At 40.9% G+C, this 16,584-nt stretch overlaps 1 protein-coding gene across 1 annotated transcript; it reads right to left on the bottom strand.

Annotated features, from left to right (window-relative positions):
* Window positions 1-2,378: 2,378 nt before the first annotated feature.
* Window positions 2,379-13,368, bottom strand: mge (translocase of outer mitochondrial membrane 22 homolog mge). Its single transcript, XM_068365918.1, has 4 exons — window positions 13,038-13,368; window positions 9,586-9,697; window positions 9,197-9,324; window positions 2,379-3,314 (listed from the first exon to the last, which is right to left on the bottom strand). The coding sequence occupies exons 1-4, from the start codon at window positions 13,335-13,337 to the stop codon at window positions 3,237-3,239; spliced, it is 618 nt and encodes a 205-aa protein (XP_068222019.1). The 5' UTR covers window positions 13,338-13,368; the 3' UTR covers window positions 2,379-3,236.
* Between the last annotated feature and the right edge of the window lie 3,216 nt (window positions 13,369-16,584).

Below are 16,584 nucleotides of genomic sequence, written 5' to 3'. Positions count from 1 at the left end.
CTTTGGAGGTAAAAGGGTTAAGAAACAAAAATCCGAAGATTCTCTTCTACCGAAAGTTTTCCTGACCTCCACAGGGAAACTACAACAGCCCCTCTTGATGGCAATTGGGTCTGGATTCCTCTAGGAGTTATCAGAAGGACGTCTCAGTTCACCCGAGTAGTCGAGAACCCACGACTCCTCCGGAATCGCAAGAGGTGTTTCCATTAGTCACCTTGAATTAACCTAATACTAGAAAAAGACACATATCCCTTCTCTTACCGTTTACAAGCTACCAAACCCACAATGCCTCTACATATCGCTCGCTTGCGACAACAACGTCATAACTCAAAAAAAATGTATTTTTGAGTTATCCATATAGACATATTCATCTGCAAATGCTGATTTTTTTTGGCAAAAGTGACATAATTGTAGCTAAAAGATCGCTAGAGGCGCTAAATATCCTAACGACATAATATGAGTGTTTTAATTGATTAAAATGGCTCTCCTGAAAAATAGCTATTTTTGAGTTATGACGACGTTCTCGCAAACGAGCGATATATGCCGTACCATTGAAGACCAATCGGCAAGAAGGGGTAACGGGGTATAACAAAAGCCTGGAAAAGAAAGCGCTTTAGGAAAGCATACAGTGAATCGTATGAGGCACACTGATGGCAATGAAATCCTAAGGACATTAAGGGAAAGTTGGTTCTTGCTTACCTTACCAGTTGGACTTGTACTTATCCAAGGGACTTCTGTTAAAAGTCAACAGTCGAGTCTCCCACATTTTCTTATACGAGCGGTTTCATTTTTGACACCGTGAAACATTTGTACATACATCGATATACTAAGGCACTTCCCCCAATTTTGGGGGGTAGCCGACATCAACAAATGAAACAAAAACAAAAAAGGGGACCTCTACTCTCTACGTTCCTCCCAGCCTAACATTTGTACCGTTTTTAAAAGGAAAAAAAGAAGACAAATTGTATTTTCCTGAGTGTATTGTATAGAGCTAATATCTCATATATCCATACAGTAGATGTACATAATTCGCAAATGCGTCAATTCCTACCGCACTTTACTTCTTCATTCAAAATTCGAAAAATCCATGTAAAGTTTAATGCAAAACTTCTCGTTATCCCAGACTGGAAAAGGGGCATTAGAATTCAGTAAACTTGAAGCTATTCTATCATTTATTAAGGGAATGACAAGTGAGCAAAATATCATCAATAATATGATGTTCGTGGATTAACTGAACTAGGTTTTAAGAGCAGTTTGGGATCGTCAGACTATAGTATATAGGAAACGCACCTTTCATTTATTCCTTCATAAATGGCATCTACATAAAGATAAGTGCTTCTCATTACAATTTAAATTCTATCATGCAGTCATGGCGATAAGAGTGAACAACGACTGGATGTCCCGAAGACAGATTAGCTGCTGGTTTTCCAATCTAGGGATTCAGCAGTCAAAGTACTGCCAGTGTAGAATGTAGGACATGGTGAATATCAAACAAATGTAACAAAAACAAAAAAGGGGACCTCTACTCTCTACGTTCCTCCCAGCCTGACGAGGGCCTCAACCGAGTTCTGCTGGTACCGCTGGGGTGCCACAGCCCACCCTCCCACATTATCCACCACAGATGAAGCTTCATAACGCTGAATCCCCTACTGCTGTTACCTCCGTGGTCATCCAAGGCACCGGAGGAAGCAGCAGGGCCTACTGGAACTGCGTCACAATCGCTCGCCATTCATTCCGATTTCTAGCACGCTCTCTTGCCTCGCTCACATCTATCCTCCTATCACCCAGAGCTTCCTTCACTCCATCCATCCACCCAAACCTTGGCCTTACTCTTGTATTTCTCCCATCAACTCTTGCATTCATCGCCTTCTTTAGCAGACAGCTATATACTGTATATTTTTTCCAAACAGTTCCCCCTTTAGCAAAGATGAAACTGTTCAAATGACCATGTATTTGTCCCAAACAGTTCCACCTTAGAAAAGTCAAAATGGTATTAACTGACCATATACACTAGCTGACAACAGATTTCTCTTCACCCTTTTACCCCCAATGGACGTACTGGTACGTTTCACAAAACACATCCCTTTACCCCCATGGACGTACTGGTACGTCCTTGTAAAAAAACTGCTATTTACATTTTTTTTGGCATATTTTTGATACTTTAATGAGAAACTTCAGGCATTTTCCAAAAGAATGAGACCAACTTGACCTCTCTATGATGAAAAATAAGTCTGTTAGAGGAATTTAAAAAATATATATTGCAAAATGTGCTTGAAAAAAAAAATGCCTGGGGGTTAAGGGTTGGAAAGTTCCAAACAGCTTGGGGGTAAAAGGGTTAATTTACAAAAAGAGACAATATCAGGGATAATAAGACAGAGTAGTTAACTAAAGAACATTTTATTATCCCACACAATTAATTAGTTTTGAAATCTAACGTTCATTATGCAAGACCATCTCGACACAATAGGTTCAAAAGTCTGGGGGAATATAGTGTCCGTGATATCAACTCTATGGAAAATACTTTACACAATGTAGTTACAGAAACGCCTCGACTTACGAACTTCGCATGTTCGAAGAAGCTGTTTTTAAGTTTAATTTTGATAAATTTTCTCCTAGGGTAGGCATTAATTTTCAACTGCAAGTCAACAAATAGTCGTGTTTTATATTGCTTACATTATATTATACAATATCTTATTCCATTATGAACTTCTGATACAATATCCACTATCTAAAATTTCCGTTGCTTTTACGTCTGTATCTACGAACGTTTGCAAGTCGAAGACTTTCCGTATCAAGGACACTCCCAAATACATAACTCACAATGCCATGTTTACAATCCACATATTTTCCAATATACAATGAAAGACTAGCTTTAACAATCCACACCTTCCCGCTCAATAAGACTGCGACCGACCCCCGACGTCCGTGGAACTAAGTAATTACGGTGAAAGATTATTATACAAAGAAACGATATATACAGGTCTCGTACACCGAGAAGTTACGCACTCCAGACGCGAGCCGGCGAGCCGAGCCGAGTCCTGTCACCTGCCGGCCGTCATAAACACATTTACACTTTGGTTACTAAGTACGCAAGCTCACAAACTATTCATCGATGCGGATAAAGAAGATATTCGTTACTAAGATCAGTCTAGTTTCTAAAAGACTCTAAAAGACGTTTTTAACAGGTTAAATAAAGTACGTAGTATTGACCCACATATTCTTCGACCGTGTCCCACGACTTAACGAGGAGGGGGAGGCATGAGGCCCCCTGGAGTGGGCGGAGCTCCGGACATCGCGGAGCCTGGGCCGAGGACGAGCTGTCGAGAGAGAAAAATTCATGTCAGCTCTATGGCTTGTTGGTAATATGATTATATGTTAACTTAAGATAATGTTAAACTTACTCTAAAAATGGGGCATGTTAGCTCCAATACTTGCCGATAGTATGACTATAAGTTAGCTTAAGATAATGTTGAATTTATAAATATATCTAAGCTTCAGATAATGTTAAACTTACTCTAAAAATGGGGCATGTTAGCTCCAATGCTTGCCGATAGTATGATTATATGTTAGCTTAAGATAAAGTTGAATTTATAAATATATCTTAGCTTAAGATGTTAAACTTCCTCTAAAAATGGGGCCTTTAACTTAAAGTGTTGATGAAGAAAAGGAATTTCCTATTTAATAGTAGTACTTTGACACTTTAATATATAACGAAGATGGGTAAATATAATTGGACCAGGATTTTCAAACTTATCGAGATTCTTCAACTACCTTCTTGGCTTATTTATTTAGTTCGAAATTTTTTAACATTTCATATAACTTACAAGTATTAATAAAGGACTTTATGTCAAGAAGAATATATCTACAGTAAGCAATAGAAAGAAACATTGCTATATCTTTTACCTAACGCAGTCAAATCATACAAATTTTATAGGAACAAGTTAGCGTTTTACATACGACGTCCAAGAGATCCTCCATGTATGTATACATACAGTTTAAGTGTAGCTCCTCGAAGACACTTGGTTTAACTTATTATTAACCCTTTTACCCCCAGGCTATTTGGAAATTTCCAACCCTTAACTGTCAGGGTTTTTTTTTCAAGCAAATTTTTCAGTATATTTTCTTTAAATTGCTCTAACAGCCTTAATTTTCATCATAAAGAGGTCAGGTTGGTCTCATTCTCTTGGAAAATGCCTGAAGTTTCTCAAAAAATTATCAGAAATATGCAAAAAAATAAATGTAAATAGCAGTTTTTTTGCAAAAACGTACCGGTATGTCCATGGGGGTAAAGGGATGAGTTTTGTGAAACGTACCAGTACGTCCTTTGGTGGTAAAAGGGTTAAGCATTTCATTTTATTTTGTAATATAAATCATACATAATTCCTCCGTCGGAAAACTTGTATCTTATCGAAAATTATTATCCCTTTAAATCATCATCATGTCCTCCTACACCAATTGACGCAAAGGGCCTCTACTAGATTTAGCCAGTCGTCTCTATCTTGAGCTTTTGATTCAATACTTCTCCATTCATCATCTACTTCAGGTTTCAAAGCCCTCAGCCATGCAGGCTTGAGTCTCCCAACTCTTCTAGTGCCTTGGGGAGCCCATCATCTACCTCACACTTCATAGCCCTCAGCCATGCAGGCTTGAGTCTCCCAACTCTTCTAGTGCCTTGGGGAGCCCATCATCTACCTCACACTTCATAGCCCTCAGCCATGCAGGCTTGAGTCTCCCAACTCTTCTAGTGCCTTGGGGAGCCCATCATCTACCTCACACTTCATAGCCCTCAGCCATGCAGGCTTGAGTCTCCCAACTCTTCTAGTGCCTTGGGGAGCCCATCATCTACCTCACACTTCATAGCCCTCAGCCATGCAGGCTTGAGTCTCCCAACTCTTCTAGTGCCTTGGGGAGCCCATCATCTACCTCACACTTCATAGCCCTCAGCCATGCAGGCTTGAGTCTCCCAACTCTTCTAGTGCCTTGGGGAGCCCATCATCTACCTCACACTTCATAGCCCTCAGCCATGCAGGCTTGAGTCTTCCAACTCTTCTAGTGCCTTGGGGAGCCCATCATCTACCTCACACTTCATAGCCCTCAGCCATGCAGGCTTGAGTCTTCCAACTCTTCTAGTGCCTTGGGGAGCCCAGTTGAAAGTTTGCTCAAACCATCTCTTGATTCTTCAGAGGTGTGAGTATTCAAAACAGAGCCAGGGATTCTATTATCAAAACAGGAAATGCGAGATTAGAGAGTCTGTGAAGGCTTCCGGCTCTTTCTTATCAAATATTAAACAGGAGTCTATAGTAACTGACTGAAGGATCTGTTGGGCTCTTTCTATGTCCCAATAACATATAAAAAATCAGACATTTATCATACACACAGGAAACAATAGCCTCTGTTTCTGTTGTTCCCTTAGGAAACAATACTTTATTTAGTGATTCCCTTTATGGATTAATAGGAAAAAATACCCTTTTTATAGCGATTCCTTTAGTTATGGCAAAAACAGCTCTTATTTCTTAGTGCTTCTCTTAAGGTTTACTAGGGGCAAAAACACCCTTTTTTTAGCACTCCCTCAAGGGTTACTAGGGCAAAAACACCTCTTGTTTCTTAGTGACTCCCTTAAGGTTTACTAGGGGCAAAAACACAATTTTTTTAGCAATTCCCTCAAGGGTTACTAGGGCAAAAACACCTCTTATTTCTTAGTGACTCCCTAAAGGTTTACTAGGCGCAAAAACACCCTTCTTTTAGCAATTCCCTCAAGGGTTACTTGGGCAAAAACACCCTTCTTTTAGCAATTCCCTCAAGGGTTATTTGGGCAAAAACACCTCTCGTTTCTTAGTGACTCCCTTAAGGTTTACTAGGGGCAAAAAACTACCTTTTTATCGATTCCTCCGTTAAGGGTTACTATGCCAGAAAAAACTGTCTTTTTAGCAATTCCGTTAGGGGTTACCTAGACTGAATACCTTGCTTCTAAAATACATTTCTTTAAGACCATCTAGTGATATAAACAAAAGCAACCGTACAACACTACTCTAGAGTTAAACTCCTTTCTGTCCGCACTGCCGAACCTACGAATGCTTTTGCTCTCGAGTGAGAAATGAGAACTGGATCTAATTGGAGATGGACAGTAAAGTCGACAAGACATGCATAATACAAGGGAGAAATAAGACACATATTGTAATACAGAACGAAGACGTCCGATTAGACCGACGATCATTTTACGCTTTTTAGTTCATCACATACATACATACCAAGGCGCTTCCCCCAATTTTGGGGGGTAGTTGACATCAAACAAATGAAACAAAAAAGAGGACCTCTCCTCTCTACGTTCCTAAAAAGGGGACCTCTCCTCTCTACGTTCCTCCCAGCCTGACAAGGAACTCAACAGAGTTCGGCTGGTACTGCTAGGGTGCCACAGCCCACCATCCCACATTATCCACCACAGATGAAGCTTCATAATGCTGAATCTCCTACAGCTGCTACCTCCGCGGTCATCCAAGGCACCGGAGGAAGCAGCAGGGCCTACCGGAACTGCGTCACAATCGCTCGCCATTCATTCCTATTTCTAGCACGCTCTCTTGCCTCTCACACATCTATCCTCCTATCACTTCATACAAGGGAGAAATAAGACATTGTAATACAGAACGAAGACGTCCAATTAGACCGATGATCATTTCACACTTCTTAGTTCATAAGTGGATCAAAGTCAAGAATGTGGGCCCCATGTGCCAGTTATGGGCCTAGAGGGCCAATCAACAACGAACTGCCATTGAGGGGGGGAACTCTTGCTTTATGAAATAAATATTGAAAGAACCTGAGACGGCAAGACGGAAGAAAGGAAGTACGGGCGAAGGTCAAGTAGAGAGCTAGAAAGATGGAACATCTAGGAGTCAAGGGGACACTGCAAAGACCAACCTGTATTGTTTTGCCTACAGTCCTCCATATAAATGTACAGGACCCAAAATCTGAGGGCTGAACTATCAATAATGATACAATTGTGAAAGAATAACTCCAGGCAAAATAAATTTGATAGATAATCGACAAAGTATGACATCAATTGGTCTTTAAATCGAATTAAAAATCTCTGAAAAATATCATGCCATTCAGATGATATCGGCATACTGGGCCAATATAACTTTCCCTCGGCCACCCGCTGGTACAAAATGAAGGGTATCTATACTAGGCACTGGAAATGATAGAAGCATTTCATCACTAACTAGAGGGGCACTCAGTAGAGCAGACCTCCGTCGCGGCAGTTTACTTCTCGACCTTTTGCTTGACCATGACCTTGACCTTTGACCTTCCAAAATTTAATCATTTCCAGCTTTTTACATAACAGTTAATCCCTGCTTGGGCACTGATAATATGTATATATGGTCAGTCTCTAGGGCATTGTCCTGCTTGATGGGGCAATGTCACTGTCCCTTGCCTCTGCCATTCATGAGCAGCCTTTAAACCTTGTCAGTTTAGGGGAACCTCCGGTCAACCTAATGAGTCATCAGTAGCCAGTGCCTGGCCCTCCCTGGTCCTAGCTAAATGAAGGGGTGCTTGGAGAGTCTCTAGGGCATTGTCCTGCCACTTGCCTGCCATTCATGAGCAACCTTTAAAGCCTCAACTCCAAAAGGTTTAAACACCTTGGTTCTTTAAAATTACCCTTTTTAACATCATAGCTGCAACCATCCTTAGTTGACTAACTGCCTGGTATCGCAGAGGCGCAGTTTAAACGTAAGGATACGAAAGTAATTCATGTCCGATGTGTCAATATTTAATTTGATTCGACCAGTATTCTTTTTTTAACTTTTCAAGTTCCTATTTTCAATTTCTTTTCTCAACTGACTCTTTTTGTGTGTGCTTAACCAACTTGTTGAGAGAATGGAAAATGGCTGTCTGCTAAAGAAGGTGATGAATGCAAGAGTTGATGGGAGAAGTACAAGAGGAAGGCCAAGGTTTGGGTGGATGGATGGAGTGAAGGAAGCTCTGGGTGATAGGAGGATATATGTGAGAGAGGCAAGAGAGCGTGCTAGAAATAGGAATGAATGGCGAGCGATTATGACGCAGTTCCGGTAGGCCCTGCTGCTTCCTCCGGTGCCTTAGATGACCGCGGAGGTAGCAGCAGTAGGGGATTCAGCATTATGAAGCTTCATCTGTGGTAGATAATGTGGGAGGGTGGGCTGTGGCACCCTAGCAGAACCAGCTGAACTCGGTTGAGTCCCTTGTTAGGCTGGAGGAATGGAGAGAGTAGAGGTCCCCTTTTTGTATTTGTTTCATTTGTTGATGTCGGCTACCCCCCAAAATTGGGAAGTCCCTTGGTATATGTATGTATGTATGTTAACCAACTAAATTTTAGTCATAAGACGTTTTAATACGTTACCTATTATTCTTCATTGTATATAGTCTCTCATTATTTCATTATCATTATTACTAACTAAGCTAAAACTAACATGGAAAAGCAGGAAGCTATAATCCAAAGGGCTCCGACAAGGAAAATAGCCCAGTAAAGAATATAAGGAAACAATAGTGTGCCTGAGTGTACCTTCAAGCAAGAGAACTCTAATCTAAGACAGTGGACGACCATGGTACAGAGTCTATGGCACTACTCAAGGCTAGAGAACAATGGTTTGATTTTGGAGTGTCCTTCTCCCAGAGCTACTTGCCGTAGCTAAAGTCTCTCTTCTACCCTTATACGTAAGTGGAAAATAGCATGTTGGATCCCTTGGGCTTGCAATATTCCGCTCTTCCAAATAACAACGTTTTTATTACTAGCTCAATCATAGTGCAAATGTCTTTCTTACAAGCTGGCGAGTCTCATTCTGTAGTCTATAAGATTCCAATTATTATTACTAAGTTACAACCCTAGCTGGAAAAGCAGGATGCTATAAGCCCAAGGGCTCCAACAGGGATAAATAGCCTAGTGAGGAAAAGATATAGGGAAATAAATGAACCATATATGTGAAGTAATGAATAAATATAAGATTATTTTAAGATCAGTAGCAATGTTAAAATATATGTGCCGTGTATAAACTATGAAAGGAGACTTATGTCAGCCTTTTCAACATGTAAAACATTCGCAGGAACTTTGAACTTTTGAAGTTCCACTGATTCAACAGCTTTGAAAGCCACCCAGAGCCAAGGTACAACTTGGAAGAAACCTTTTAGTTTAAGTAAAAACGAGGGTAAAGAAGAAAGCCGACGAAGAACTCACCCTATTCCGGTCCTGCTTCATCATCTCCTCCACGTTGAGACGCTCCAGCTCGAACATGACGGGAGCGAAGAGGATAATGGAGGTACTGACGGCCACCCACACCACCTGCCGCGTCAGGCTGTACGAACCTGCAACGAGGGAGTTTGTTAATTCTGTGCAACTGGAGGAGTATGAGTAAAATATGGAAGTGGTCAAGCAGCAAGAATAGAAGAACATAGACACTAGAGCATTGTATACAGTCCACAGCAAGTGGAACACTGAAAACACTAACCAGCACCTACAGAGAGACAGACATATGAATATTTACAATTTACAAAGAAAAACTATGAGACATTTTACATTAAATCTCCGAGACCTCGTATTACCGAAACGAGAGAAATATTCCTCACTTTTCAACAAGCTGACGGACGTCGACACAGCGCTGGAACTGGCCGAGCGTAGGCTGTCGGGGAACATTTCAGTCAGGGCCAGGAGCCTCTCGCCGAAACTCTCGTCCACATCCTGGAAGGAAGACGACAGTGTAACTACACATTGTGGTGTGGGACAAAAAGTTAAGTACATATTTTTGGTGAATCTCTCTAAATAGAATTATTGTAAATTGTAACTTTAAAATGAGATACCTTAACCCTTTAACCCCCAGGCTCTTTGGAAATTTCCAACCCTTAACCCCCAAGGGATTATTTTTTCCCCAGCACATTTTGCAGTATATATTTTTTAAATTGCTCTAAAAGCCTTAATTTTTTTCATAGAGAGGTCAGGTTGGTCTCATTCTCTTGGAAAATGCCTGAATTTTCTCAAAAAAATATTAAAAATATGAAAAAAAAAAAATTTATAGCATTCTTTTGCAAGGACGTACTGGTACGTCCATGGGGGTAAAGGGATGAGTTCTGTGAAACGTACCTGTACGTCCTTTGGGGGTAAAAGGGTTAAATGTCAAAGTTTATTTTTAAAGTTATCTTCCAGGGGATACAACCTGCCACCAACTAAATATATTATGGGGCTAATGTATATTACATACAGCGTAATGCAAATAATACGATGGCAGATTGTATTTCAATGTTACTGTTTTATACAGATTTTTTTAAATAAATAACACAATTTGAAAACTCCTGTATCATTAGCATTAACCCTTTTAACCCCCAGGCTATTTGGAACTTTCCAACCCTTAACCCCCAGGGGTTATTTTTTTTCAAGCACATTTTGCAGTATACTTTTTTTTTAAATTGCTCTAACATCCTTAATTTTCATCATAGAGAGGTCAGGTTGGTCTCATTCAATTGGAAAATGCCTGAATTTTCTCAAAAAATTATCAAAAATATATAAAAAAAAGTTTAAATAGCAGTTTTTTGCAAGGACGTGCCGGTACGTCCATGGGGGTAAGGGGATGAGTTTTGTGAAACGTACCAGTACGTCCTTTGGGGGTAAAAGGGTTAATGTCTGCATAGCAATTTTTTTGCAAACCTAACAGAGACAAATCAAGCTGAGAATTAGTCAGCAACAAAATGAGTTTTTTAATGTTTAAATACAAAGCTATGATACAATATATTGTGACTTTGAAATTATATAACTGAAGCTTTGAATTTGGTCTGTCCATTATTGATGCCAACATTATAACCTAAACATAACACTGTGGAAATATACTGACACCAAAAGTTGTGATACGGCAAGATTAGCGTCGAGCCATGGCTTTAGATTTTGCATGTACTTCGTCAACTTCGACATCAAAATTCACTGTAATTATCATATATAAATAACACTGCTTTACAAATGGGCTAAAATTAGCCCTTTTACCCCCAAAGGACGTACTGGTACGTTTCACAAAACTCATCCCTTTACCCACATGGACGTACCGGTACGTCCTTGCAAGAAAATGCTATAATTTTTTTTTTTCATATTTTTGATAATTTTTTGAGAAAATTCAGGCATTTTCCAAGAGAATGAGACCAACCTGACCTCTCTATGACAAAAATTAAGGCTGTTAGAGCAATTTAAAAAAAAATATAATGCAAAATGTGCTGGGAAAAAAATAACCCCTGGGGGTTAAGGGTTGGAAATTTCCAAATAGCCTGGGGGTAAAAGGGGTTAGTATTACAAGGGCTATTATGACTATATACTAAGGCTCATCATCAAGGCAATGAGGTTTACTTGCAATTCATTCAGAGGTAAAGGATATTAAGATATTCAATATGACCCAAGATATTTTAACCCTTTTACCCCCACCATAAGGTCAAATTTTGAGCACATTTTGCTATATATTTCTTTTTAAATTGCTCTAATAGCCTTAATTTTTGTCATAGAGAGGTCAGGTTGGTCTCATTCTTTTGGAAAATGCCTGAAGTTTCTCATAAAGTTATCAAAAACTTTCAAAAACATGTAAATCACAGTGTTTTGCAAGAACGTACCGGTACGTCCTTTGGGGACGAAAGGGTTAAATCTCTCTTCTGTCCCACAAGTATAAACATGGCGTCCTTGGTTAGGTTAAGTGAACGTGTGGTTTCATTACTCACGATCACGACCAATAAGATACAGGTCAAGGAAGTCATGATTAAGGGAAATATTTACCCAAACACTGCTAGTATTGAATGTTAAATCCTCATCTTCCTTTATATACAACAGCCGTGCTAGCATAGATAATTGGAATCGTTCCTTATTATATCCGTTATCACAAAGTTAATAAGGAGTATTTTGGTGTGTGTTAGTCCATCAAACTAAATCTAATCTAATAATTCCCTATTTGTTCGGCAATGGCTTGTTTCGCTCGCAAATTACTCTTTTCCCCTGTTCCTCTGTTATGGTAAATGGTACATGTTGCGCTATGTGTGGGCCAAGTATCTTGACGAATAAAAATTTGGCAAACCAAACTACCAAAACTATTGGGGTAATACAGTACTACGGTAAAGTTCCGCCCAGGCCCAAGCGCCATTACCTCTTGCCAGTACATAGGGGCTAGGCGTTCTTCTTTTTGCACAAGCAAAGTAAGCACACGGACCGAAAACCATTAGATTTTGGTAATTTTTCGATAGTCTGATGACTTTTGATCAGACGTGCAATGGCGAAAAATTAAAAACATCGAGCTACTACGTACTAGCAAGCGGTAATGACGCTGGGGCCTGAATGGGGCTGTACCATTATATTACCAATATCGGTAGCTCACGACGCCAAATGGTTGTAGATTGTGCGAAATGCAATTGGCTACATATAAAAAATAGTCGCAGATATCTACGACATCAAACATATTAGTATCGCATGTAAGTAAAAAATTACAGGTACCAACCTAGCTTAGCCTGTGAGAGAGAGAGAGAGAGAGAGAGAGAGAGAGAGATAGAGATAGAGAGAGACCAGCCACATCTCAATAGTGCCAAGGTCCTTACCTAAAGACTGCCAATGAGAGAGAGAGAGAGAGAGAGAGAGAGAGAGAGCCAGCCACGTCTCAATAGTGCCTAGGCTTCTAACCTAACGACTGCCTGAGAGAGAGAGAGAGAGAGAGAGAGAGACCAGCCACGTCTCAATAGTGCCAAGGTCCTTACCTAAAGACTGCCAGAGAGAGAGAGAGAGAGAGAGAGAGACCAGCCACGTCTCAATAGTGCCAAGGTCCTTACCTAAAGACTGCCAGAGAGAGAGAGAGAGAGAGAGAGAGAGACCAGCCACGTCTCAATAGTGCCAAGGTCCTTACCTAAAGACTGCCAATGAGAGAGAGAGAGAGAGAGAGAGAGAGACCAGCCACGTCTCAATAGTGCCAAGGTCCTTACCTAAAGACTGCCAATGAGAGAGAGAGAGAGAGAGAGAGAGAGAGAGAGAGAAAGAGAGAGAGAGAGTAACCCAGCCACGTCTCGATAGTCACCTCATCCTCCTCTTCCTCATCGTCGTCAGCAGGGACAGACGCCGCAGGAACCACCTTCGACGTCACGGCCACTGTCGAATCCTTAGGGGCAACGTCATTCGACTCTTTGCCGGCGGGCGCGTCCTTAGGCTTCTCCTCTTCGACGGGGGTTTCCTTCGACACCTGCAGGATCTCCTCCCCTTCGAGGGCCATCTTGCTCGCTTCCTCCGCGGCTGAGGGAATGACGGTCTGCCCCTCGGGGGTCGCCTCGCTGCTGGCCACGCCGCTATCCAAATCCACAACTTCAGTCAGCGTCGCCATGTTCCTTCGAGAGTGTTGTTTACATTCTGGTGTCTAGGGAAAATTGGAATTTCCCTAGATAAACTAAATCATTAATATATAATCTAAATTCATTTTAATTTATCTTAAATTGAATTTAAATTCATATATTATGATTTAATAAATTTATTTATCTTTAATTAATGTAAAATTAAAGCGTTGGATTTAATCTAGCCTTATTTTATATCAGATATTTCTTGCCTGTCTAGGGATAACTCCCTAGATGAACTCTATCATTAATATATAATCTAAATTAGTTTTAATTTATCTTAAATTGAATTTAGATTCATATATTATGATTTAATAAATTTATTTATCTTTAATTAATGTAAAATTAAACCGTTGAATTTAATTTAGCCTTATTTTATATCAGATGTTTCTTGCTTGTGTAGGGGTAATTCCCTAGCGTCTGTTCAGTAGGTCATCCGAAATCATTATAATCGAATTATATTATAACTAATATAATCATAATATTTTTTTTATATTAAAAATTTATATAAAATACATAAATAATATTAATTCTCCTTTATATTTTTATGAAATTATCAAATACTTAAAAGTATTTCCCTAAAAAAGAAATAAAATTCCCCCAAACTTAGAACGTGGTCTTGCTAATAAAAATATATCAGGCATTTTCAGTAATATCTTAATAATTTTTTAATTAATATTAATGAAATTGCATTTGAAATATTAAAATAAATTAACAATTATGCATGAAATAAATATAGCAATACTAAAATGAATCAAGAATCACAGAGAGAGAGAGAGAGAGAGAGAGAGAGAGAGAGAGAGAGAGAGAGAGAGTACTGCAATTATATATATAATGCATATAGTATCAGACATATTTTATATACTGATCACAAGGATGGTTTGGTTGCAGACTACATAAAACTATCGAATTTGGCCAGGGCACCAGCCACCCGTTGATACTACCACAGAGAGTTATTGGATCCTTTGACTGGCCAGTCATACATTGGATCCCGTTCTCTGGTTACGGCTCATTTTCCCTTTCCCTACACACAAACCAAATAGTCTGGCATATTCTTTACAGATTCTCCTCTGTCCTCATACACCTTACAACACTGATATTACCAGACAATTCTTCAGTGACTACTTTCCTCTTGATAAGGGTAGAAGAGACTCTTTAGCTATGGTAAGCATCTTTTATAGGAGAAGGGCACTCCAAAATCAAACCATTCTTCTCTAGTCTTGGGTAGTGCCATAGCCTCTGTACCATGGTCTTCTACTGTCTGGGGTTAGATTTCTCTTGCTTGAGGGTGCAATCAGGCACACTATTCTATCTTATTTCTCTTCCTCTTGTTTTGTTAAATTTTCAAAGTTTATATAAGGGATATTTATTTTAATATTACTGTTCTTGAAATATATTTTTCCTTGTTTCCTTTCCTCACTGGGCTATTTTCCCCGTTGGAGCCTCTGGGCTTATAGCATACTGCTTTTCCAACTAGGGTTGTAGCTTAGCAAATAATAATAATAATAATAATAATAGATAACTCTCAAAATGCTTAAAATAAGCACATTTCAATAAATTAATGAACTCTTGGTGCGCACGGTTAAACACGAACCAAGGAAGCTGATTTCCTCCAACATTTGGGGAAAGGATCTCTTTCCCAATGACTTGGTCAAGGAGATCATCGACAAGGCCGCCACAGACAACAGGAACCTTCTCCAAAAGTGGGGCATGTCGTCGAAGAGGAAGTCTTCTCCGGATGAAGGCCCCCAACCAAAGAAGTCCAAGAGACCAAGGCCGCAGCCTCGACAGGCAAAACATCAACTTCCCGCAACCACAGTTCCCCAGTTGGTGGCGCAGCCGCCACAGACCTTCCAACTCGTACCCCAGCCGGTGGTGACTCCGTCACCAGCCTTCACGCCTGGCTACGAGAGGCAGACTACTACCTTTCGTGCCAAAGGTAGAGGCTCCGGGAGAGACTCCTCTAGACGTCCCTCCAGAGGGAGAGCAGGCAGGGGAGCAAGCGGTCGAGGAGGCAAGCCCTCCGAAAACCAGAAGCAATGAGATGCTTCTGGTGGGTGGAAGACGCTGTCTCTTCAGGGATCGTTGGACCTTCGATCCCTGGGCTCACAGCATCATCAAGAACGGACTAGGCTGGAGCTGGAGGTCATCATCAACAGCTTTCCCCCAATTCTTCCAACACTCCATCCCCGTCCTGGAAGAATACGTCCAAGAACTCTTGAACAAAAAGGTGATCAAGAGGGCAAAGTCCATCAGGTTCCAAGGAAGACTGTTCTGTGTTCACAAGAAAGACTCCGACAAACTCAGAGTCATTCTGGACTTGTCCCCTCTCAACAAGTTCATCGAGAACAACAAGATGCTGACCCTTCAGCACATACGAGCCCTATTGCCCCAAAAGGCATACACAGTCTCAATAGACATAGCGGACGCCTACTGGCACATTCCAATGAATTGCCAGACCTCCTCCTACCTAGGATTCAGGCTTCAAAGAAGACATTATGTTTTCAGAGCCATGCCCTTTGGGCTAAACATAGCCCCAAGGATCTTCATGAAGCTTGCAGACAATTGTTCAACAACTACGCCTTCAAGGCATTCAGGTGATGGCTTACCTGGACGATTGGCTGGTGTGGGCAGCATCAGAAAAGGAATGCCTGCAAGCTTCCGAGAAGGTGATCCAATTCCTGGAACATTTAGGTTTCAAGATAAACACCAAAAAGTCTCGACTATCTCCAGCTCACAAGTTCCAATGGCTAGGCATACATTGGGACCTCCAGTCGCACCGTCTTTCCACTCCGCTAAAGAAGAGGAAGGAAATAGCGAGGTCTGTCAAGAGACTTCTCAAATCCAAACGGATTTCAAGACAACAACAGGAACGGGTGCTCGGCTCCCTCCAGTTCGCTTCAGTGACAGACCCAGTGCTAAGAGCACAGCTAAAAGATGCATCGGGAGTCTGGAGAAGATACGCATCAAACGCTCGAAGAGATCTCAAGACACCACTACCGTCTCGGCTATGATCACTCCTCAAGCCATGGTCGGAGGCCAAGAAGTTCAGGAGATCGGTACCTCTGCAACTACCTCCACCCTCGGTCATCATCCATACGGATGCATTGCTAGAAGGATGGGGGTGTCACTCCCATCAACATCAAGTTCAAGGAACGTGGTCTCCTCTATTCAAGACGTTTCACATCAACATCTTGGAGGCCATGGCAGTCTTTCTCACATTGAAGAGGCTGTCCCCAC

The sequence above is a fragment of the Palaemon carinicauda genome, chromosome 43, assembly GCF_036898095.1.
Source record: "Palaemon carinicauda isolate YSFRI2023 chromosome 43, ASM3689809v2, whole genome shotgun sequence".
NCBI lineage: Eukaryota > Metazoa > Arthropoda > Malacostraca > Decapoda > Palaemonidae > Palaemon > Palaemon carinicauda.
The sequence above is the reverse complement of the archived record's forward strand: the minus strand, read 5'-3'. Positions and strand labels throughout refer to the sequence as shown.